The sequence below is a fragment of the Urocitellus parryii genome, chromosome X (genome assembly GCF_045843805.1).
Source record: "Urocitellus parryii isolate mUroPar1 chromosome X, mUroPar1.hap1, whole genome shotgun sequence".
Lineage (NCBI taxonomy): Eukaryota > Metazoa > Chordata > Mammalia > Rodentia > Sciuridae > Urocitellus > Urocitellus parryii.
The window spans coordinates 70,794,272-70,818,896 of NC_135547.1; the positions used below are offsets into that span (position 1 = coordinate 70,794,272).

A 24,625-nucleotide genomic window follows, 5' to 3' on the forward strand; every position below is an offset into this window, starting at 1 on the left:
TTCAGACGCGCCCAGGAGGAACTTTCTAAGAGGCAGGATTGCATTGAGGAACAGGCTGTGATAGATAGTGAGTTCCTCATCAGTGAAAAGTTGCAGTCAGGGGCTGCCTAAGCATCTGCTAGGGTGCGGCCCAGGGTCCCGCTCTGGCTCTGAGCGGGGGCGGGGCAGGATGGCCGGGACGTGTGAGGCTGGGGACTGAGAGGGAGGTGGGAGACGAATGGGCCTGGTCGGGGGTGAGAGCCCCATTTAGGCAGCCCAAGCCCAGCCTGGCCCCCCACGTGGCCAGGCTGGCTGGGCTGGGCAGGGCCGGGCTGGGCGGGGCAAGGCCAGCGGCCCGCGGGGAGGCGGGGAGGCGGGCGCAAGGGCGGGGAGCGGCGCGGAAGCCGGGCCACATAAAGGAGCGGGCGGCGCAACGGGGGTGGCTCTTTCCTGGGTGGGGTTTGTGAAGTCGTGGCCCGTTAGCAGGAAGCCGAGCAGTCTCCCCGACGCTAGAGAGGGACCCAATCCGAGCCCCCGGCCCCCGGAGTCTGAGCCGTGGGTACTACGTGCTCAGCGCTGCCCGACAGTTTCTAGCCAAACTTCCTCAACTCCGCCGCCTTTGCCGCCACCATGCCCAAGACGGTGAGTGCTGGGGGTTGGCGCTGTAGACGCCTGGGGTACTAGTTGACCCTCGTAGCCCTATGTTAATGGTCATGGGCTTGGCCGGCCACCGGCCTGCCTGGGACGCCACACTCTCCCTCCGCCATGGCCCGAGGTGGGGAGGAGACCTGGTCCTGATCTGGTGCGCCCTAGTGAGTGAGGGGATGTCCAGGCTAGAAGTGCGGTCAGGGCGGGGCCGGCCCCTTTTCTCAGGTTCCAGTTCCCTGCATCCGGGATGCGACAGTGGGGAAGGTTTCCTTGGCGGGTCGGGGTACCCTCTTCCCCCAAAGGGCCCTGGACTCGGGACAGAGGACTTAAGTTGTGAGGAGTACACTTCCTAGGGCCCAGGAATTGGCGCCTTTTTGGGGCAAGGCTGCCACTTTTCTAGAGGGGCTATGAGAATAGAAGCAGGGAGTAGAGACGGAGCTGCTCAGGGCGGATCCTGCACCCCCCCCCCGCCCCCACCTTTCATACAGCCACCCAGGGCGGCTCCTGCTGTTTCCCACTAGGAGGTGAGGAAAGAGATGTAGAGGGACTCATCATCCATATAACCCCCTTTTACCCAGGAGTACTAACACTTGACTAGGCACCAGTCTCAGGAGAGGCCTACTCAGTCTACTGGGAGAGAGGACCAGTTTCTTCCTCCCTTTTACCTGCCAAATCCCTGGCCTTCCCATTACTTAATGCCTCTCTATCCCCTCCTGACTGCTCTTTGAGGTGTAGTAGGTTCTCTCCTATGGGGCCACACCTTTCTAGAATGGTGGTTGATTTTGGGATCTGGTCTCCACCCCACTGGCTATTATGGGAAGAGCAGAAGCCTCTAGGGAGTGGGGCCTAGGGGGGCCGGATGCCCAGGAGGGAGGGGCGGGGGAGGGGTGTGCCTGACTAATGAGCTCTGCTTGCTTTTGTGCAAGTCATGCCAAATGGCTGCTGGGGCCCTTCCCTTGTTCAGGAAGGCACAGTGACCACCTTGGCTTGAGTCAAGCAGCTTATTGGGCTGACCTACAAGGTACAGTGTTCCCATATATATATGCTGGGATTGCCTGAGCCTTGTAGATTGGAGATAGTGACTAGTAACCTTGAGAAAGGTTGTGAGCCCATGGGATGAGAGGAGAAGACTGGGGAACCCAGTTCTTTGGGTGCATGCTGAGGTTTAGTAGCCACATTGCTATATTCCAATATCATTGTCAAGTTATTGTTGCCTTTCCAGAACACTGTCCTTCAGAAACACCAAGTTTTCAACAAATATATATTTTCACCATCTCTTTTGAATTGCCTGTGGTTTTATGACATGGGACTTTTCCACATTTTCTAACCAAACCCCTCCCCCTACAAAGTAAGAGAGTGGTTTTGCAAAAGGATGAGAGAAAACCCACTGACTGCCAACACAGAGGACTACAAATATCCTCCAAGAAGCCTCTTTTCTGTCTATCTCACTCTGTTGGTTCTTGCCTCTTCTTAAGGTATGGCTTTGTCCAGTTTGATTTAGACTCCATTCTGTGGCCTCTCTTCTTTAGTGGTATATCTCATCCTCAATTCTGAGACATCTAACTTTAAACGCAACTTGATGGGTCTGGAAGTCAGCTCAAAGTTGCAATAACTAGCCCAACTTAGTCAAAATAGGAAGAAGGAGTGCTGATCCTTTCCCTAAATATGGAGACAGAGGAATGTTTGGAGTCATGCCTGGGGTGCTAAAAGTACCTGAGTTCTGAAGTATTTTTATGCATATTGAGAAAGAGAGAGACCCTCATTCTGTTAAATCAAGAAATGGCAATTTTTTTGGGGGGGAACAACTATGTCATGCCTGTTAAGACCATAGAAAAAGGGACTTTGGAGACTATCTAGTGTAATCCTCTTTTTCAAAAAATATTAATAAGAATATTTAGGCCTATAAGAAAGTACCCTACCTAAGGGCGCATGGTACTGAGCCGCAATTGGGGTTCAGGCCCACTAATGCTCACTCCGTTGACCCACTACCATGACCCATTCATTGGTTCTTGAAGTTTGAGTTCACTTTCTTGCAGAAAGCAAATTGTGTACTGTTCTCAGGACTTCTTTGTCACCAGATGAAAGGAAATATGTAATTTGGGCAAAGTGACCTATGCTGGCATTTGTGTGGTCTCTTGGTAAGATTTGGGCGTGTCACAAGGTGCCTCTTGTTACTTTTCTTATTCCTCATCCCAAGGCTGAGCCATCCAGGGACACACCCTAGTTCACTGTATACCAGCCAGTAACTTTAATGAAGAGGGGAAAATTCCCTTTTCTCACCACTCCTTCTCCATTGGTGTGCTTTAGGCTATTTCTGGAGTATGACAGATAGACAAAGGTAGTGGAAAAAATCAAACCCATTCATTCATATGAACCATGTCTCTGGTCTCTCCAGGGCCAGTTTCACTTTTAGAGCCAATTGTTTCTCCTAGTTAAGCCAGCCTCCCTTAAATGTGTTAAAACATGCACAGCCCCCTTCTTGCCATTCTTGGACTCTGCTTCTGGTTGCCGGTTTCCTGAGTCTGCCGTAGTAGCCAAAATAGAGGAGCTTATTAACTGTCAGCTGTGATTTCTGGTGATAAGAAAATTATGAGTAAAAAGGTTTTTCCATCTCCCTACCTCATTTAACATTTTTTTCCCCAAATCAGAAAGATTTGGCAGTTATCTTGGATTCCATAGAAAGAAATTATTTTGAATTTTCAAAATGTTCTTGAGTTTTTTGGCTCTCCCCTTATGATTTATTAAATGTCAACATTTAAAAGGCTTTCTACAAGTATCAAGTCCAGTCCTTCCCATTGTACAGATGGGGAACTTGAAACTTATGATAGGGAAGGACTAATTTAGATGATATAGTATGTCAGTGGCAGTGCTAGGACTTGAGTCTAGTTCTTAGAGGGTCAATCTTGGTAAGATCTCTTTGATTTGCTGGGGTTTTAGCCATAGAGCAACAGGTCAGGGGAATGGTGATGGAGTGGTCCTTTGATGGCATCATCCATGTTAGCAGACATAGAGCATAGCTCCTTGAAGTATTTGAGAGCTTCTCAGTCTATATTCAGCTAAACTTTAACAGGGGCTATGTAGACTGTTTATTCTCCTTCCATTCCTAACATTACTTGAGCCATTCAAGTGGCACTAAAGTGGTACTTTGTAAATAGGAGGCAGAATCTAAGTCTTTCAACCCTTGAACCAGACCTACCTATGGACTTCAGGGTGGAGCAAGTGATTAGGAATGGAGGTTGTACGAGAGAGGCTTCTACCTCTCATTTTTTTTCATGTTTTAGTTCACTGCACACTTCTTGAAAGCATGGATTATACTGACCCATCTTTGGGATTTTTTAAGGCTTGTCTTTGAAGAGCATTCTGGGTACAGAAGGGCTGGTTGGGCAAGAGGGCCTTTGTGGGATCCTCAAGGACACCAACTAATCTATGTTCCCAAGTTAGGCTTGAGGAAGGAATGTTGCTCTGTCAGTGGTATTGACCATAAATCTGCTAACTTTCCATTTTTTACTAGATGTTGAGGGTGGTGTTCTTTTTTCTCTCTTACCTCCTCTTCTCATGCAACTGCTTTACAGAGGTCATCTGGTCTATCCCTCTGTCTCTAAACCTAATTCTCTTTGGATGAGATGAGATGACAGCTATGATTATTCTGAACTCAGTTCTAATAGTGTTGCTTGGCAACAGCTTCTCTTAGGTCCCTTTGTGTATTCCTGGGAGTCACATTCCTACTGGAATTTCTAGACTCAGTGTCCCTGGAGGGGAGAAGATTTGTACCAACACTATCAGGGTTGGGCCTTTCATGGACAGAATTGCTCTGATCTTCAAAGATAGACCTGTGTCAGTCTCTGATTTTTCTAAGATAGAACTGGATTTATCATGTGCCTCTTTCTTAACTCAATCTTTTCTTTCTGCTACCCTACATCATTCTTTTGCCCTGAAAGGAAACACACACACACACACCAGAGTACAAAGGTAGTCTTCTTTGGGGAGTCTGTTGGTCAAGTGATGGGGCTGGTGTTTTCATGATTGACTGGCTTTGCTCTTCATCCCTCCTCCCATTTCATGCTTGGCAGAGCTGAAAACCTTTTTAATTCCAGGTTCCAATGTGTGGTATAGGAACTGCCACTTTGGAGGGTTAGCTCAGGATTATGTGAATTTGAAAGGTGTGTGCTGGGAAATGGAAAGTAAAACTATATTGAAATTTTTTATTCCTTTTTTATGTAAGAAGATACTTATTCTTTTTTTTAGAATAGTTTTAGTTGTAGTTGGACACAATACCTTTATATTTATTTTTATGTGGTGCTGAGGATTGAACCCATGGCCTTGCATTTGCTAGGCCAGCGCTCTACTGCTGAGCCACAACCCCAGCCCCAAGATCCTTATTCTTGTCCTCTGTAAAGTGATCCAAATGAAGGCCCTTTCTTAAGTTCTTTCTTTAGTCTCTCAGTGTCTCTAGTACTAGGTAAAAACTCAAGGGACCAATCTAGTAATGATGTTCTTGAGAGCCTTGATGGTACTCCTTTTTTAATATTTATTTTTTAGTTTTAGGTGGATACAATGTCTTTATTTTATTTTTATGTGGTGCTGAGAATCAAACCCAGTGCCTCACACATGCTAGGTGAGCACTCTACCACTTGAGCCACATCCCCAGCCCTTGGTGGTACTCCTTGGGGCTTCTGTTCCTATCTTCATTTCTTCAGACAATCTTTCCTAAAAATTTGAGTAACTTCTATGTACCAGGCAAAGTATCTTCTTTCCTAAAAATTTGAGTAACTTCTATGTACTAGGGGATACAACATTGAACAGTTTACTAAAATGTATCTTGTTTCCCTAAACTTCTGGAGTGCTGTTACTTCCAGAGCAAGTTCAGAATGGAGATTTTCTAATTTGGGAGTTGATTTGTTTCATTAGTAGATCTGACAAGACCCGGGTGAGCACTCTTGCCTCTTTCTTCCCAAGTCCTTGGAGGGGAAAAAACTGTGCTTTACTAAGGAAAGAAAGAAATGGAGAGAAAATATAAGCTTTATAGGTTTCCTTGCCTTTCTTCAAACATTTCCCAGGGCCTGCCTGAGGGTAGGGTAGACCCCCTACAGTTCTGCTGAAAGGCCATGAAGATACTAGGTCAAGTTTCAAATTTCTTTCTAACCAGGTGAGAGTGATAGATACCTTGGTAGACACTGAGAAGCTGGAAGACATAACCAAAGCTGGGGACTAGCTGTGTAGAGCACAGCTTTTCAAATACACTTAAAATAACCCAGAGCTTCCCAGCCTTAAGCTTTCCTTTAAGTGATTGTTCTGGTTGGTTAGGGTTTCTCACCATCCAGAGGTATTTCACCACAGGACATTTAAGTTGGCCTTAAACCTTCCAGTTTAGCCTGTATGTTTTCAGTGAGGACGTCAAGGCACAGATTTGAATGAATTAGTAATAGGCCAGGACTAAATCCAACCTGCCCAGCTGCCAGTATAGGGGAGGAACTTTAAATACCTTCTTTCTAAAAGGTGCTCACTCCAGGGAGTTCTATTTTCTCCCTCTATGCTGGAGTTGACTTGACCATGATGGTCAGGGAAAGAACAAGCCCTGAGTGTTTGGGCTTCTTTATACAGAGATGATTCAGGCCCTGATTTTAGGTACTCTTTATAGAATTTCCTAGGAAGATATTTTGCTTTGGCTGTAAAGGATAGTGGAAGCAGATGTGTAGGCTGAAAAAAAGGGAAACCTGCTGTGTTTTCTTGCTAGAGACCAGATCATGCTGTCCTAAGAATCTTCAGGGAGTAGAGTTATATATTCTCTGGCTTGATGGCCAGAGGGCTTAGGTAGCTTGTTAGGGGTTCCATAAATTGGAAAGGAGAACTTGACTTTCTTAAATCCCAAGTTAGTGATCTCCCACTGAAGATCTTCCCACTGCTTTGGGAAGAAAAGTCTTTTCACCCAGGGGGCATAAACTTCCAGAGAATTGGCTCCATGGTGATTACATTAACAAGATGGCTGCAATGGAGTTCCCCTAAATACCTTCTGCTGTGGCAGGTTCCAGTGAGTGGGTGACTCAGTTCTTCTGGGACCTTAGAATGACTTTCTTCTCTTCCTGCCTGCCCCTAACCCAAATTCCCCTCTTTCTCTTTGCCCTTTTTAGTTTAGAGCTCTGACTTCTTTGAATTCTGACTCAGTGTTCTACACTTGACCTGTCCCTTGAGTTAAAGAGAACATTATGGTACTTTCCTTTCCAGTTTGGTGACAATATTTGCTGCCATAGAAACCCTTTTGGATACAGACTGGAGACTCCTGGCCTCAACTCTTCCCACTAACTTCTAGGTGCTTGTAGGCGAAGTCAGTGGTAGGTAGCTAGCCAAAAATGGACTTTCCAGGCTTTCATAGAATGGGAGCACACAATAGTATTGAAAAGAACAGACTGTAGAACCAGACTGCTTGGACTCAAATGTCCAAAGTGTGAATAACTAGCTGTGTAGCCTTGGGCAAGTTACTGAATATCTTTTTCCTTCCCTTCCCATCATTTCTCTTTCCATTTTTCTAAAGTTTTGTTCTTTCTTTCTTTCTTTTTTTTTTTTTTTGAGATGGGATCTCACTGTGTTTATCCATGCTCATCTCAAACTCCTGGGCTCAAGTGATTAATCCTCTTCCCTGAGCCTCCAGAGTAACTGAACTGTAGGTATAGAACACTGTGTCTGGCTAAATTACTGATTTCTGTGCTTCATTTTCCTTAAAAGTGAAGATAATAATGATTCTTGTATCATAGGGTTGTTGTGAGAATTAAATGAGGTAACTCATTATAAAGTGCTTATGACTGTGCCTAGCATCTAATAATGCTATACAAATATTAATTATATGTATTATTATTATTATTATTAGTATAACTGTTATATACTGATATAATGTTGATATGATTATTGGTAAAGTGAATAAATGATTTATTATTAATATATTTAATTTTTTTAGTTGTAGGTGGATACAATACTTTTATTTATGTATCTGTGGTGCTGAGGATCGAACCCAGTGCCTTAGACATGCTAGGCAAGTGCTCTACCACTAAGCTACAACCACAGCCCCATGATTTATTATTTATTATGTCCAACCCTCTGCTAGATAGGATGAATAAGAAGGAAAGCAGGAAGCTCCATTCTCTTCTTTCTTATTTCTTTTTTATATGGGGGAATTTGGTTTAAGAGCCACTTGAAACCACTGAGCCACATGCCTATCCCTTTTTATTTTTCATTTTGAGACAGAGTGTCACTAAATTGCTTAGGGCCTCACTAAGTTGCTGAGGCTGACCTTGAATTTGGCAATCCTCTTGCCTCAATCTCCTGGTTGCTGGGATTATAGGCATGAGCCACTGTGCCTGGCACAGGAAGCTCTATTCCTATCATTTATTGAGTGACTTCTGTCAGCTTTCACTGTAGATGATATAAACAAATGAATAGATGAGGTAGTTGCTGCATTCATATCTACTTAAGGGCCTGGATTGCAGCTCAGTGGTAGAGTGCTTGCCTAGCATGTGTGAGGCACTGGGTTTGATTCTCAGCACCACATATAAAAATAAAAAACTCCATTGACAACTAAAAAAACTATTAAAAATCTACTTAAATGGGGATTTAGGGTTAACCCAATTATAAACTGTTTGAGACAAATGTATGCCTAGGATTGTCTATAGATTTTGATAAGGAAGGGTTTACTAGGATAGTAACAAGGCCTTAAAGGATGTATATACTTGGGGCAATGGATATTCTGGTTGAAAAAGTGATGTGACTTTTGTACATGGATATAAAACATGTGACCCTAGATTAGCACCCTCATGAAAGTGAATTTATTTGAAATAAAGGCAGGCTTAAGGTACTGATTCTATCAAAGGGAGCTGCAGAAATGTACATGGATACATATACTAAGTTGTTGGTATCTTTCAAGAATTATTTAGAGCCAATAGTCTGTTCTTAAATGGCAAACCTTCTGAAAAGATCTGTGGGCTCATTTGTAAAGAAGAATGAAAGTATGTCATTTGCAGGAAAATGGATGGAGAACATCAAGTTAAGCAAAATAAGCCAAACTCAGAAAGTCATGGTCATTTATTTTTTCACATGTGGAAGCTAGAGCAGAAAAAATGGAAAAGAGAGGTTTGGGAGCATCTCATAAAAATCAAAGAGAGACCAATAGAATAGAGGAAAGGGACAAGGGGGAGGCAGGAGGGAAGGGAAAGAGGAAATACTAGGGAAATATATTGACCAAATTACATTGTTATATAATGTGCAAGTATGAATATATCACAAAAATCCCACTATTATGCATAATTATAATGCACCAATAAAACATGGCAAATTGTTTAAAGGTTTTTTTTTTTTTTTTTTTTTTTTTTTTAAAGAAGTCTGTGGGGAAGACTGTACCGTGGGTTTTCCAGAATTGTGTGAATTAATTTTTATAAATCTGTTGTCTTTTACCCAGTACAGTGGCACATGCCTATAATAAACAGCTTGGGAGGCTGAGACTGGAGGGTTGCAAGTTCAAGGCCAGCCTCAGTAACTAAGCGAGGTCCTAAGCAACTTAATGAGACCCTGTCTCAAAATTTAAATAAATAAATAAATAAATAAAAAGGGCTGAGTGTGTGGATCAGTAGTTAAGTGCCCCTGGTTTCAATCCCTGGCACCAAAAACAAAACAAAAAACAAAACAAAACAAAATAACAAATCTGTTATCTTTCTTGTCCAAGTAGGTATATAAAAGGGTCCTTCCTTCATGCTTCCATCAGAATCAAGGAATAGAGCTCATTGAGGACTCTGTTTAGGTCAGCAGACTAGAAATAGCTTTCACTTCTTCCAGTGGTTTTGCTGTGAGATCAGGTATTTGGGAAAAGGGGGAGATAGGAGAAAGAATTCTCAGTGTATGGTTGTGATAAGTAAAGGACTGTGGCACTTTCTGGCCAGGGACCAGTTGTGGCATTTGTGTCTTTGAACCTGGAGACAAGGCCTTTTGGGTGATTTTCAAAGCACAGATTTGGCTGTGGCTGATGACAGAGACTCTAGAGTTGTTGCTCCTTTCAGTGGACTTGTAGCATAAAGTAAGGGCTACTAGTATGGTAAATGGCTCTGTTTCTGCTTAGTACAACTGTTTTATCAGGGAGCTCCTGGGATTAGTGACTCCCCCACAATCTCTGTGTAATACTCTACCTCTGAACTACATTCCCAGTCTTTTAAAATTTATTTGAGATAGAATCTCACTAAGTTTCCCAGTCTGGCCTTAGGTTTGTGATCCTATTGCCTCAGCCTTCCAAGTAGCTGGAGTCATAGGGCATGCACCATTTCACCTAGTGGGATTGGTGACTTTGAAGGCTGGCATTTCTTCCCATACCTGGCAACACTTTTGCCTTGTGGGAATTTGCTAGATACTTTGTGTGTTCAGGGCATTGATCAAGACCAAATCAGAAGAGTTGAGATTGTGAATATTTGGTCATAAAAAAACAAATATTAACTGAGTGTGGTGGCTCATTCCTATAATCCCAACAGGAAGATTGAGGCAGGAGGATTGCAAATTTGAGGCCAACCTCAGTAATTTTAGTAAGACACTGTCAAAAATAAAAAAAAAAAAATAAAAAGGTTTGGCTTAGGAGTAGGGTGCCCTGGAGTTCAATCCCCAATACAGAAACAAAAATAAACAAATAAACAACAACAAGAAAAAACACCATAAAATCCAAGGAGGGAGAAGAAGGCTTATCTAGGCAGGTTTGGTCAGCATTTTTTTTATCCCTCTTTAGTTTTGGCTTCCCCTAAATACCTGGGAAAAATGAAGTAAGTCAGTCTTTCTTTCTTTCTTTCTTTCTTTCTTTCTTTCTTTCTTTCTTTCTTTCTTTCTCTCTCTCTCTCTCTCTCTCTCTCTCTCTCTCTCTCTCTTGTACTGGAGATTGAACCTAGGGGCAGTTAACCACTGAGTCACATCCTCAGCCCATTTTTACTTTTTATTTTGAGACGGGTTCTCACTAAGTTGCTTAGGGCCTTGCTAAATTGCTAAGGCTGGCTTTGAATTTGGTATCTTCCTGTTTCAGCCTCCCAAGCTGCTGGGATTATAGGTACGCACCACCACACCCAGCAAGTCTTATTTTTCTTGACTTAATTATGTTTAGATAGTTTTGGATCTTACTTTTTTGGTCTAATCTGCCCCACACCTGGCCCAGTCCTTTTTCAGAACTCTCAGCCTTTTTTTTTGATGAAGTATACAAAGAGGCTCTTTCTTACTTGTAATCTTTAACTGAGATTGACTAATCTGTGGTATGGAGTTGGAGGGCGGGTGTCAAGGTAAACAGCCAATATGGTATCATTAGTTTGCTATCTTTAAGGATTTAAAGTGAGCTGAACTCCTCTTTAAACATCATTGTAGATACTTGTGAGAGACTGACTAGCCCATAGAAGTTTCCTTAATGAAAACAAAAGTCATGTGACCACTTTGCCTTTTAATTTTTCATTTCCCCTACATGAACATATCAACAATATTAGTTGTATGTAGATGTAGTAGAGAAAAGCCCCTTTTCTCTGGTTCCTTATTCTCCTTGGTTTCTGGACCATGGTGGATCTAGCATATGCTTGGTGAGAACAGAACACTAGCCGTTTTTGAATATCGCATCTCTGCTTTGGGTACTTGGCGAGCTGTTTGAGGAGGGCCTGAGGTGGGTCTAGGAAAAATCTAGCCTAGTTGTCTTTTTCGCTGCCATAGCTTGGGCATTTTCCTAAGATTGGGAGTTTGCCTCCTGGCCTTAGTCCAGTTGCCAGAGGAAACCGATGACTAAAGGCTTCCTCCCTGCGACGTCAGCTTCTGGAACCTTTCCTGATGATTCCCTACCAGTCAAGTCTGCCTTATTTGGCTATTTTTCTCCCCCCTCAAATGGCCCCCTCACCTCAACTAGTCCCCTGTTCTCCTTCAGTACAGGGAACGCCTTCTTCAAATTTATGCAAGGCTACCTGCAATCTTTTCTCCTTGGTTAGAGCCCTAACAGGGGTAGGAATGGGGAATGAGAGAGAAAGATGAGAGAGCTCTGGAATGACTGTGATTTCCCCACCCTACTTTCTTATCTGTTCTTGTTCTCTTGACCCTGCATGGTCACCCCTCTCTAGCTTCTTACCTAGAATTCTGACAATCTAGGAGTGGTCTTGTTTGGCCTGAAAAGGCTTAGAGTGTGGGGGTTGGGTGGGGCTGGGACTCTCAACATCTGAAACTATTCCTTTGGAGTAGGTAAAGTAAGTAAGTAAGTTGGTAAGTCCAGTTTTTGGCATGTAACTGTTGTATGCCTAGCATTCTTGCTTGGATTTCCCGAGAGGGCTTAGTCCAAGGTCCCTATCCCAGCCCTGAGCTTAGGTTAGACGAGTTGAGCCTTTGACATTTCAAGCTTGGAGCACTTGTCTGATATCTTTCTTTAAAGTATACATTTTAGTAGAAATGGTATAGTGGAAAGAATAGTGGACTGAATCAGCATATCTAAGTTTTGGTCTCTGCCTTTGTGACTTTGGACACATCGTTTTTTATGAACCTTAGTTTCTGTCTCTGTGAAATGGAGATACTATCTTTTTCTGACATTCTGATAATTTTTAAGAAATTCTGAACCCTTTAAGAGAGGGTTCTTGGAAAGAGTGTAACAGCAAACAGTAATGATTGTAGAAGTTGCCATTGTTCCCCTTTAGAATGGCATCAAGGGTGTTATTTTCACCCCAGCTATCAATATATAAGTGGCCCCATTTATTTCAGTGAGCTCTGCTCTGAGCTACCACTGAGCTTGCTGTGGGGAGCCTGGCTTGGAGAAGCAACTGTTGACTGAGTGCCTTGGGTGGGGCCTTGGAGTCCAGCCTGCAGACTACGGTTGCTGGCTATTTTTGGTCATTGGTGACTCCAGGAAGAATACAAGACCCTTGGATTGGTCATTCTTCCATCAGGGAAGGGGAAGACCAAGAAACAAACCAAAACTGAGCGTAAATGAGATTTGACTTCCTCTACCCCCCACCCCTACAACATCCTTCTCCTTGAGGCTATGAAATTGCTTTTGGCTGAGTCTTAAATTGCTAAGCTCCCCTTCCCCTTCCTCTGTCTGAGTCACTGGTGTCTATGTTGCCCTTGGATGAGGAAAACTAGGTAATGTGGGTTTGGGTGGAGGAATTTCTAGCCAGGGAGTTTTTGCCACATGCCTAGTGCTTAGTGTTGGGTTTTCAACTAGTCCTGCATTTTATGAATATGGGTTAGAAATATAAATAAAAGGAAAGGGGATTCTGAATTTTCTGCTAGGATGATATGGCATAAGCAAGTTCCTGGGGATGCTGTACCTTTGTCTGGATCTGTTTTTACCATATCTTCCCCTCCTACATCATTTCTTCCTCTTCTTTTTCACTGTCATTTTGTCCAGTGCTTGCTTGTGAATCAGGGACCCCAGGTTGTCTCTCAGCCACCTAGGAGGTGACCATGAACATGAGCCTCACCTGCTCTGAGCCTCTGGATGGAGGGCAAGATAGAAGTATTGGCACCTATATACCATTCTTTAGGAACAAATTTCAAATGCAGTTTTAATAGAGAAGACTTAGTTGGGTAGAGCTGGACAATGCTGTTGGGAGCAAATTTGTTTCCCAGCATCGAGCTGGAATGGCCTCTGGGTCATGAAGGTGCTTGCTTCTGTGAGCAGCTGCCTTATTGGCAACTTCTTCTTCTTCTTAGGGGCCTCATATGTATTGTTAAGGATGCCAGTTGCAGATGGTAGATCAAAGTGGTCTTGATGAGTTAGGGTAGGCAAGCAGGAGGATGAAGGAGAAGGAATATGAAATCAAATGGAAGAAGAGTGTTTTTTTAATTTTCATATCTCCCTTTTTGACAAAACCCAGCATGGCATATGGCAATGTTTTGCGAATACAGGGAGAAAATCATTCATAAACCCACCACTTTAACATAGCAATTATTATTTGTATTTCTTGTCACATCGTGTTTTTGTACCTTAGTTTTCCATGATGAAATCATAGTGTGTATAAAAAGTCCTACTTCTTTCCTCCTATTAAACATATCACTAAAAGCTTAGATAAATGCTAGTTATTCATTTTTATTCTTAAATTTTTTTTTTAGTTGTAGATGGACACAATACCTTTATTTATTTATTTTTATATAGTGCTGCAAATTGAACCCAGTGCCTCAAAAGTGTTAGTCAAGCACTCTACCACTAAGCTACAACCCCAGCCCAAATGTTAGGTTTTAAAAAATGAATATTTTAATGGCTTTATAAAACTTCATCCAATGACTATGCCAAATTCAGTTAACTATTCCCTTTGGGGGTCATAGTTCTCTCAGTTTTAGCAAGTTATGCAAATGTAAGAAAATTTGAACCTTTTAGTCTGGCATGTAGGGAGGGCCCTTTGATACCTGGCCCCATTCTCCCTCCCTTTCTAGGCTCATCTCCCACTTATTCCCACACTCACACTATGTTTTAGCTTTGTGGGATCAGGGTTTCCCAAGTAAGCTATAATTTTCTCTCTCTCTTTTTTTTAAACTGTGGTAAAGCCATCATGCCTTTTTATTTCTTTCTGCTTTATCCTATGCTTCTTTTTTTCAGCTTGAAATGTTAGGTGCTTCCTCTTCACTTTCCCTACCTATGCTTGAGACTTTCCTCTTTTTTTCCCTTGGCACTTTCAATCAAACACAGGGCCTTGCACAAGCTACACACCCATTTTTACCACTGAACTACATCCTCAAACCCTGGAAGCCTTACTTAATACTCCTAAGTAGATTAATTACATCAACTTCTGTGTGCCCAGTGTACTTAGTTAAGAACTTCTGTTATGATGTTTATCATGGTTTTGCAACCATCTGAACTCCCAGACTTTCTCCTATGGCAAACTTGTGGATTTGAAAGCTTCTAACTCCTCCTGCCTCAAGAGGAGGCCATCTCCAGATGCAGATGGTTATGGAAAGTTAAACCTTTGAAGACTGTTTAATCAGTGATAGACATGGAGAAGAGCAGCAGCAGCAATGTATGCAAGGAATCTCACAGCACTGGTTGAGCACTTGGTAGAATATGCTAGGCACCAGTCATAGAAGAAACAGCACAAAGAAGGGGAGAGTGAATTTGTACTTATACAGAAGAGAGGCCTGAGTATAAGTACAGAGAAAGCCTGGCTGGTCTCAACTCACCAGTGCAAACTTCTTTTATTTTCTCTCTCATTTTTCTTTTGTGTTTGGTTTGATAGGATCTTGCTATGTTGTCTAGGATGGCCTTAAATTCCTGGACCAAGTGATCCTCCTGCCTGAGCCTCCCAAGTAACTAGGAGTATAGGCATGCATCGCCACACCCAACTTTGCAAGCTACTTAAAATATTCCAGATCTTAGTTTCCCATTTGTCTAATGGAAAGGGTAATAGTACTCTACTTCTTTAGGTTATATATAGTGAGGATTCATTCAGAATGTTCATGCTTCTGAATATGCTCTGTGAGGTATAAGACCCAGAGAAATGAGTGGTAGGCCCAGGATATTCCAGAAATTTTGTTCTAGTTGGCCTCTTAAAATTTTGTCATGTGTGTATCCCATCAAATCTTCTCTGAGCCATGAATGCCAGATGCTAGTTTCTCTGATCCCCCCACATAGGGGCTCAACAGCCTCATTCTCTTTATTAGGAGGCAGGCAAGGAGGTACCATTTCCCTGCCCATCTGAGCAGCATAGCTCCAACTATCTCCAGCACAGCCCTGCTCAAGAATGGCGAGAAGTGACTGGGGAGAAAGAAAGAGGTGGGGAGGTACCACCTTCTTCTTAGCCTTTTTTTTTTCCTTTTACATTATTGAGGATCAGAATGAGGACCTCACAAATGCTAGGCAACTGCACTACCACTGAGCTACATCCCCCACACTTTTTGATTTTGAGATAGCATGTAGCTAAGTTGTTCAGGCTGGCGTGGAACTTGTAATCCTCCTGCCTCAGCTTCTGAATAGCTGGGATTATAGGTGTGCACCACTGTGCCCAGTTTACTTAGCTCTTTAACATCAAACAAATGCTAGTAGAATAGAGGGTTTCCTAACATCCTTTTAGATGGATGTAGAGGTGTTATAGAAGCTGCAGTGAAACTGGTACCTTTCAGTTCTCCTGGGCCCAAGCCTGCCATGCAATGTTAGGACAGATCTTCATGTCTTTCATTGCCTATACACTCTTCAGAGGCTTTCCAATTCCACCTTTGTGGGACAACTGGCTCTCGGGGAACCCTGCAAGCTAAATTTAAGATCTTTGAGTGGAGATTTTTGATCTAGTATTCTTTTTGTTTTCATCACATACTTGTTGCTGTCTTAGATATTTGCAAACTCCTATTCTACTCCAGGATTTTATGTTTTATAAAGAAGCAAATTACCTGAGCCTGTTGAAGATCTGTTGGTTAACCTTAAAACATAACAAGATAAAATGACTCATTCGAAGTCATAAGTCCGGAGCAGAAGTTGGACTTGAAGCTGAAGCTCTCAGGAGAATTGTCTGTCCATTACCTTAGCCTGGTCCACTAGAATAAGAACAAAGATAATTTCTGTTCCATTACCCAGTGTATCCCCATTACTTAACATAGTGGCATAGAGGAGGTTTTCAACAAGTATTTGTTGAATAGATATATACAATATTTGTTGAATAGACTCTTGTCAAGTTGGAATTGTCTTAGATTCATTTAGCAAGGTTTGCCAGTTAGCCAAACATTCCCAGTGGTGTACTTGAAACTACCTAATGTGAACCTATCTGGATCCTGGCAGAATGGGGCTTAGTAGTGGTAAGGAATGACAAGGCGTTGTCCCTCTTATGCACCTTGGAGAGCCTGTTTATCTGTGAGTTGCCAGCTTGTTCACAGCCAATTTCCACTCCCTTTTTCCATGTCTTCACATAATACAGTATTGTTCATGCCAAGGGGAATATTTGAATCAAAGCTTTTAGTGGATTCGAACAGGCAGCCATGAAAGCACTTCTACTGCCTTTGTGAAACAACCCAGAGTTTGACCGTAGAGTACATATTTGAGGCATTACCCAGTTTTTAATGTTTTTATGTGCACTCTCCTTTTGCATGGCTAGCAGGGCTGCCTTGTATCATCTAATCCTAGGTGATTTGTGCTCCAAAGTTTAGGAATTGGGTTGGCCTCTGTGCTCAGGGATGAGCAGAGCCAGTCATGGATCAGGAAGGAGCAGGGAAGTCCTGGAGATCATCATGTTGGGGAACCCAGCAGCTGTTCACTCCAGCTGTTGGCACCACCATCACCACTACCACCGAGCCTGCCTGAAGGCCCAGAGCTACATATACTTACAGATTCAAACATGTTCTGCTCAAGGTAGGCTTATTTGAGGGGCAATAGGAGGATTTTTTTTCTCTTGCTCCGGAAGGAAGAGCATGACCAGCATTTAGGAAGTATAGGTTTAGGCTTACTAGGTAAGGTTGGATGCCCTAAAGTAGAGATTCTGAAGGTTACCTTATTTTTAAAGCACTTTTTTTTTCCTGTCTATCTTTGCAGTGCTGAGCTAGACACTGTACAAGGAATGTTAACAGACAGTTGTTTGTGGGGCAGACTTAAATAAAAACAGACTTTATTGTATAATTTTGGATTCGTTTTTTTCATTATGAAACTAATATATATTTTTGTAATAAATGAAACAGTACTGAAAAATAAAAAGTCCTTGTCTTCTATCTCTGACTCTACTTTCCAGAGTAAACCACCATTAACCATTGATGTAAATGTATTTTTCAATGCATTCATACGTATGTACCTTTAAACACACAAGTAACACTAATTCATATTGTTCTCCAACTTGATTTTTTGCCTTATCATGTGGTGGCCATTTTTTTGGGTCAAACCAGATTTTAAATTCTCTTTGGGCTCCTTAATAAGCAAATTAACAAATGAGAAGAACACATAACATCTGTACAAATAAAGGGTCCATATTCATTGAATGGAAAATAATGGCATTATAAAAGCTTGCTTTCTTAGGAGTGAAGGCTTTCTGAACAAGATGGGATTTGTGGACCCTGCTGTTGGGATAAAGCATGCTCCCCTTTCAATGTTCAGTAGACCATTGTTCTAGATATTACTGTAATTTCACATGTGTCTAATTGATGTTGGAGTTATTGGTGGATAGGTAAGACACTTTCCTGTGAATAAAGTGGTGGTCCCATCTCTGGTTCTGTGGTTTTGCCAGTTTGGGGGTCCTTTGATTGCAGGTAATTCCTAACCGAGAACCCTGCTCATCAGACATCTGGCTCATGGAACTGTCTGAGGTAAAGGAAAGAAACTGCGAATGTATGTGTATGTGTATGTGTGTGTGTGTGTGTGTGTGTGTGTGTGTGTGTGTATGTTGGTGGTGGGTACACATTTTTCCAAAGAAGAGAAGTGGGAAGGTCTGTCATTAATCAGTGAAGCTGAATTAGAATCTTCCCTCCCTCCTTCTGCATGCACAGCAGCAATCTTGTCCAGGTGGTAGAAAAGTGGAATTTTGCAGAATGCTCATCTGTAGCTGAGCCACCCAGTTGAAGAGTTTAGGGAGATAGAGATTTGTGAAATTTATATACCTGTGCTATATTTTTTAAATTTTTAAAATTTTATTTATTCTAATTAGTTATATGTGACAGCAGAATGCAATTCAATTCATATTACACAAATAGAGCATAATTTTCTATATTTTTAATGTAGTGTAAGTGACCACTGGTCCTGGTCTTAGAAACCTTGTTAGCTTGAGGATATTGATCATGTTGAAGGAGCCAAGCTGGGAGAGGAGAAGCAGAATTACCAGAAATGCTGGCTCGCTTCTGCCCACTCATGGCAGGCCCCACCCTCCTCTTGCCTTCTTAGTTCCCAGTTCCCAGACTTCCATGGTGGGTGGAGCAGAGCTGCTTCTTGCCCCGCCTTTAATCCTGGAGCCTCTGCCACCAGAGGTTGACTCTGGCTGGGCTGGGCCTACAGGCCACTGCAGGCATTATTGCCTTCCCCTTCAGACAAACAGGAAGCTGCCTGCAGACTGAGTGATTGGAGGTTTTTGAATCCTTGTGGGGCAGGGAGAGCAAAGCTCTGAGATCAGCCTCTAAAAAGGGAAATGGAATGATATTTAAATATTATTTTGGCTGTTTAAGAAAACTTAGATCCCATGTATCTTCAGGCACTTACTGTAGGCCACACTTTTATGAAGTTTTGTGTTTCTATACATACTGGCTGCACAACCTTGAGGAAGTTCCTTAACCTCCCTGAGCCTCCTGTTCTCCCGTTGATGAAGTGAGAATGATAGTGCTAGCCTTGGAGTTGGTAAGAAATTTGGATAAGGTAAAATTGGAAAGTCCTCAAATGTTACCTCTGTAGAAAATCATGCGTACAGGATTCAAATGCCTAGAGTAGTTTAAATCATGTTTTAATAGCTTCTGTTGACAAAGGCAATAGAGTGTGTCAGTAGATGAAAGACTTTCAGCTCACCATTAAGAATGGTTATGATCCTTAAAAGGGCAAGCCTCAGTTATCAGGAAAAGTTCACTTCTGTGGAATAGCTCATTTATAGACCATTGGGGACCAATGAAGCATTGCCATATAATTGGCTCTCAGCTATCCATAACAAACCTTATTCCAGCTACCTGTGGACTACCTGCCCTAAGTCATGAGAGCTCAGGGAATACAAACTCCCTTGACTCTTATGATAGTCCAAATAAGATATAATTATTGGGTAGACATACCCCCAAAATTCCCAAATTAAAGTGGTTAGATTGCTATTGCTTGTGGGTATTACTTTTAGTTGACATGTAACTGATTTTAATCACAAGGAAAATGTTGAATAAGTTGCCCTCTGAAGTAATGGATATAATAGACTTCTACTTCACAAGTCATTTGTGACCTCACTGATCCACCCTTCAGGCTGTGAACTCAGGTCAGGGTGACAAATTTGTGAAACAGGGATTGGGAGGGGTACAGCTGTTCTTAGACTAGAGGCAGATATGACCATGCGTGACAGTGCTCTCTGTGGACTATATTCCAGGTAGCGTTTGAATAGTCCTCCCTTCCCGACACTCCCTTGGGATTCAACCTTTGGCAGGAATAAGTCAGTGCCAAAGAATATCTTGAAAGGGTCTTCCTGGACAAGATCCTCTGAAACCTCCAGCTCTTGAGCAGCCCAAACAAGAATTAGGAATTAGGATTAGGAAGCTGGGAGGGAGTTATAAGTTTAGGGGATAGCTGCCTACATTCCAAGTAGTTCCCTAATTAAATAGACAACTCAGATATGAATTGAAGGAATCCTCTTACATGTTGACTGGTATTGCTCTGTAATTATTTTTCAGTGTTTTTAAACTTTTTTTTTTACCTTGTCTGGACCAGAAACAAAATTCCCCGATATAAGTGGTGCTGATTCTCTACATTTGTAATATTCTTCATAGTTGTAAAGCCCTTTTTAAAAATTTTATTTTGAGGCAGGATCTTATTGCTAAGTTGCCCAGACTGGTCTCAAAATTGCTATATTCCTGTCTTAATCTCTCATGTAGCTGGGATTGTAGGAGTGTGTCACCATGCCTGGCTATAAAGTTCCCCTCCATTTACCACTATTATTATATCACTTGATATTCATTAAGTCTCTCCTGTTGTCAGATTAGGAATTATCCCCATTTTCTCATATGGGGAAACCAAGACTCAAAAGAGTCAAGTGACTCTGAAAATATTACTCAGATAATGAGTAACATGCACAGGACTTAAACAGAAGGTAGAAGACTTTGATTTTAGACTATGTACAGGGTGGGGTATGGGAAGGGGAGGGAGATGTTCTTTCATAAAACCTGGACTTAAGCTCTGGTGATGCTTAGGCCAGATTTCTGAGGCTAGCAATGAAGGTTCATCTTTAAATGTTTGGCCCTTTCCCCATTCCAGTAGTTGCTAACCTCCCTTTAGCCTCCCTTCTAAAAGATCATGAGTCAAGAAAAATGATTAGAGAGAATTCAGGCTGTTGGGGCTGTGTAGGGATGGCCACCTGTTATGTTGTTTGTGTTCTGCCAGCTTGGGGTTGGCCTAACTCTTGTTTTGCAGCTGGCTTCCTGTGTCACCCTCTTGCTAGTGTCAGACCACTGCCTTCAAGGATAGTTGCATTTTCCACCTGGTTGAGCCAATAACTTGCTTGACTTTGCCATGCTCATAGACACGTAAGAATTACTTGTTAGCAAGCAAAAATTGTTTGGGGGCTACTTAGACCTAACTAATATAGGCTCCTGTTTATACCTTGGCAGGAATATGAACATTGATCTAGTTTCTTGTTGAGTTGATGAGGTGTTGGGGGAATTGTGCAAAGGGGACTTTTTGGATTTGAAGGATTGTAGTTTAGGTTCTGCTTCTAGCTTCCCTGGGTGTGTGTATGTGTGTGTGTGTGTGTGTGTGTGTGTGTGTGTGTGTGTCGTGTGTGTGTGTGTGTGTGTGTATTGATTCAACCTAGACCCTCGTGAATGCTAAACATGTACTGTACCACAGAGCTACACCTCCAACCTATACCAAGGCAATCTTGTCCCTTTCTGGTCTACCATCTCTTCTATAAAGTGTTGTACAACTTTGACTGATCTCTGAGGGCTGAGGGCTATTTTTTTTTTTTTTTTGGTACTGGGGATTGAACCCAGGTATGCTCTACTACTGTGCTACATCCACAACCCTTTCTATTTTTTTTCTTTTTGAGACAGGTTCTTGCTAAGTTGTCCAGGCTGGTGTCAAACTTGCTATCATCCTACCTCAGCCTCTTAAGTCACAGGGATTACAGGCAAGCACCATGTCTGGTTCTGAGGGCCATTCTTATTCTAAAGTTCTGACTTATTGAAAAATAATAGGGACCTGTCTGCCCTCCCATGGGCAGAGGGATGGTTGGCAAACATCTTTGAAATGGTCTCATTCTTTGGGAAAACTGAGCCAAATAGACAACTGTATGAATTATAGGAGGCTAGAAGTGTTTATCTGTATCTGACTTTTGAAGTGGAAAAGGTCTTGGGAATGTTCAGGAGCATGACTGGGTGAAGGGGTAGGCAGGTGAGGGTAGCAAGAGTCAGTCTAGGCCTGATGTAGATGAGGAGGAAAGAGGTTCTCTGGAGAGAGAATTCTTAGGGAACCCACCAGAAATGGGTTATAGACTGACATCCTAGAGTAGATAGTTTACCAGTTCTTGGTCACAAGCAGTTGATAAGCCCTCAGGAATGTGACACCATCACATGGGAATGTGTCACTAGAGCAGGCGAAGGTTGTGGAGGCAGAAAAAGCAGCTCCCCCTTGTCACCATACACTCTGAATAGGATGGGAGGTCCTTAATGTTGGGCCATAGTGACCTATGTGGTAAATGGAAAAATACAATTCTTAATGGCAGAGAGAACTGTCCTTTAGAAGAAGGAAAAGTCTTAATACTTGTTTGATGTCAAATCATGTACAGTTAGGTTTGCTAGTGATGATACATTGTATTTTATTTGTGAACTTGATACAAGTGTTAAAAGAAGGGAGAAACTTGAATTCTTGATTGTAGTGACCCTAGAATGAATCTGGAAATTAATTTTTAGATCTGCCCTTGTTGTAGTAGAAGGCTAACTTTTGCATGGACCTAGCTAGGCTCCCTGTCTTCTGATCCATTTTGGCCAGAGTGTGCCTGGGGAAGTCCAGCTTGCCTGTGCAGCTGGTCTAGGCCAGTGTAAGTAAGTACCCATAGGCCTGGTTGGTCTGGGTTAGGTCTGTGGACATCGATATTTTCTAACAACTCCTATAAGGGATTCTTTTTTGTATTTTTGTTGCTGTACTAGGGATTGAACCCAAGGGCACTTTATAACTGATTTACATTCCCAGTCCTTTTTATCTTTTATTTTGAGACAGAGTCTTGCTGCATTGCTTAGGGCCTTGCTAAGTTGCTGAGGCTGGCTTTGAACATACAATTCTTCTGCCTCAGCCTCCTGAGTTGCTAGGGTTACAGGTGTGTGCCACCATGCCCAACTCCTGTAAGGGATTCTAACTTTGGGCAAATGTTTATAATTATATCTCTAATGGGAGTTTTTCTGTCTTACCTGCAAGAAAATCAAACCTGAGAAAGGATCTTATCAGAATCCAGTGCCCATACAACATGGATACAGCTGAGCTGAGCCGAGACTTTGTTTAGGATTTTTCTACTCTGGTAGCTGGAGGTAAAGTTGGCCCGACAGCTTAATTGGGCATCCTCTAAGGTTGGTCAGAAGGCCTGGAGGAAATGGCAGTAATTTCCCCCAACCTACAACAGCTGGAGCAAGGAGTGGGGCAAGGTAGCAAACCAGACTTTTAGGAAATTAGTAGCTCTCTTTATAGGACGAATTTCACTGTCTGGGCATGTGAAGACCAGTGATGGTGGGGGAAGGATAGGATAGAATGGGAGATGAGTAATGCTGTGGGCACCAAGGCATTCACTTAGTGGGAACATTACAGGCAGTTGGTGAGTAAGAGCCCAAGGACCTGGTGACTTCACTCTTCAGCTCTGTATATTAGTGCTAAGCTGGGGCTCTGTCCTGTGTCCAAGGCAGAATTCTTGGGAACTGAGGATTGCTTGTTCTCTGCTTCCTGTTTCAGCTGGATGGCCTTTATACCTGACCAGCCATAGGGTAGCTTCTTCTAGGCTCCAGCCCCTGCTGCTCCTGTACTTTCAGATTGTATCAAACTTTTGTACATGCTGTGGCACTATGTCACAAAGTGATCTTTGACCTGATTAGAGAATAAGCTCCTTCTTTGGTAGGGCAGGGGGCTTTGTTCCCCCCCCCAGGGGCATGAGAAGGTGTTTAACCCATTATGTCACATTGTCTTATAAAACTTAAATTGAGCAATTCATAGGTGTCCTATAAAATTTCATAGGTTTTATAGGTGTCCAATATATAGGATGATAGAACATAATGGGTTGATGTGGAGAATCAAGCGTCATCAAGAAGACATTGAGTTTGTTTTCTGTCTCCAACCTCCAAAAGATAAAGGTGATTGGGAATTTTAGTGTAGATGTAGTACATACTTTATTCTGGGAGGTTCAAGAATTATGTCTTTTTTCTACTAGCTGGGGAACAACTTGAATTCAGGGTTTGTTTTAATCTCTGTGTTCCCAATTTCTAGTAAAATGTCCTCACATTTATCAGGAGCTCAATAGCTGCTGAACTGATTAAAGGCATTTCTACTCTTATGCCCTTCTTTGGGTCAGATTAGATTCCCTAGATGACCTTTATCTCATGACTGAAAAATGTGGAACCTAATAGGGAAGAAAGGATTGCATCTGAGGATTGCCTGCTTGTGGTATCCCTTATATCCAGAAGCCCACAGTTATAGGCAGTACTTGACTTTTCAGGTGCACACACTTTTACATATACATGTTTTTCTTTCCTTTTCCTATAGAAGTAACAATCAAGGTGCAAAGTTCAAGAAATGGATGTTAGAAGGTGGGCACTTCTGAATGGTTGTGTTTTCTCTTTAGTTCCTTGTGAGAGAAGTGCCAGACAATGAGCATCCTAGACCTAGTCCAGAGAAGAATGGCCCTAGCATAGTGTTGGCCACTAATGCAGGTCTTTAGCCTTGTAACTTTGTGGTTGGCATTAGTTTTGTTCTTTTTTTTTTTTTTTTTTAAGAGAGAGTGAGAGAGTAGAGAGAGAGAGAGAGAGAATTTTTAATATTTATTTTTTAGTTCTCGGCGGACACAACATCTTTGTTGGTATGTGGTGCTGAGGATCGAACCCGGGTCGCACACATGCCAGTCAAGCGCGCTACCGCTTGAGCCACATCCCCAGCCCCTAGTTTTGTTCTTTGTCTCTCCCTCCCACTGAGTTTGGCATCTCCAACTTGATTTCCTTTTATTCTTCAACTTTTTCTGAGGGAATAGAAAGAAAAGCAAGCCATATGTGTCCCTTTGTTTCTTGAGCCCTTAATAGGACAGCTGGGAGGAGTCCCCTTGCTTTTCTTTCTTCTCCTATGCATGCCACTTGCTCTCCAGGGTCAGGGACTTAATCCAGAGGCTTAAGAATTGGGAGAACAGTTTAGCCTAGTGCCTTCCTGGTATGT

At 42.5% G+C, this 24,625-nt stretch overlaps 1 protein-coding gene across 1 annotated transcript in view; it reads left to right on the forward strand.

The window, feature by feature from the left end:
- Positions 1-423: 423 nt before the first annotated feature.
- Msn (moesin) overlaps positions 424-24,625 on the forward strand; it is a 71,559-nt gene continuing 47,357 nt past the window's right edge. The window contains exon 1 of the mRNA XM_026379491.2: positions 424-621. Coding sequence (XP_026235276.1) covers positions 610-621 — 12 coding nt within the window. The 5' untranslated portion in view covers positions 424-609. The remainder of the gene's footprint in view (positions 622-24,625) is intronic.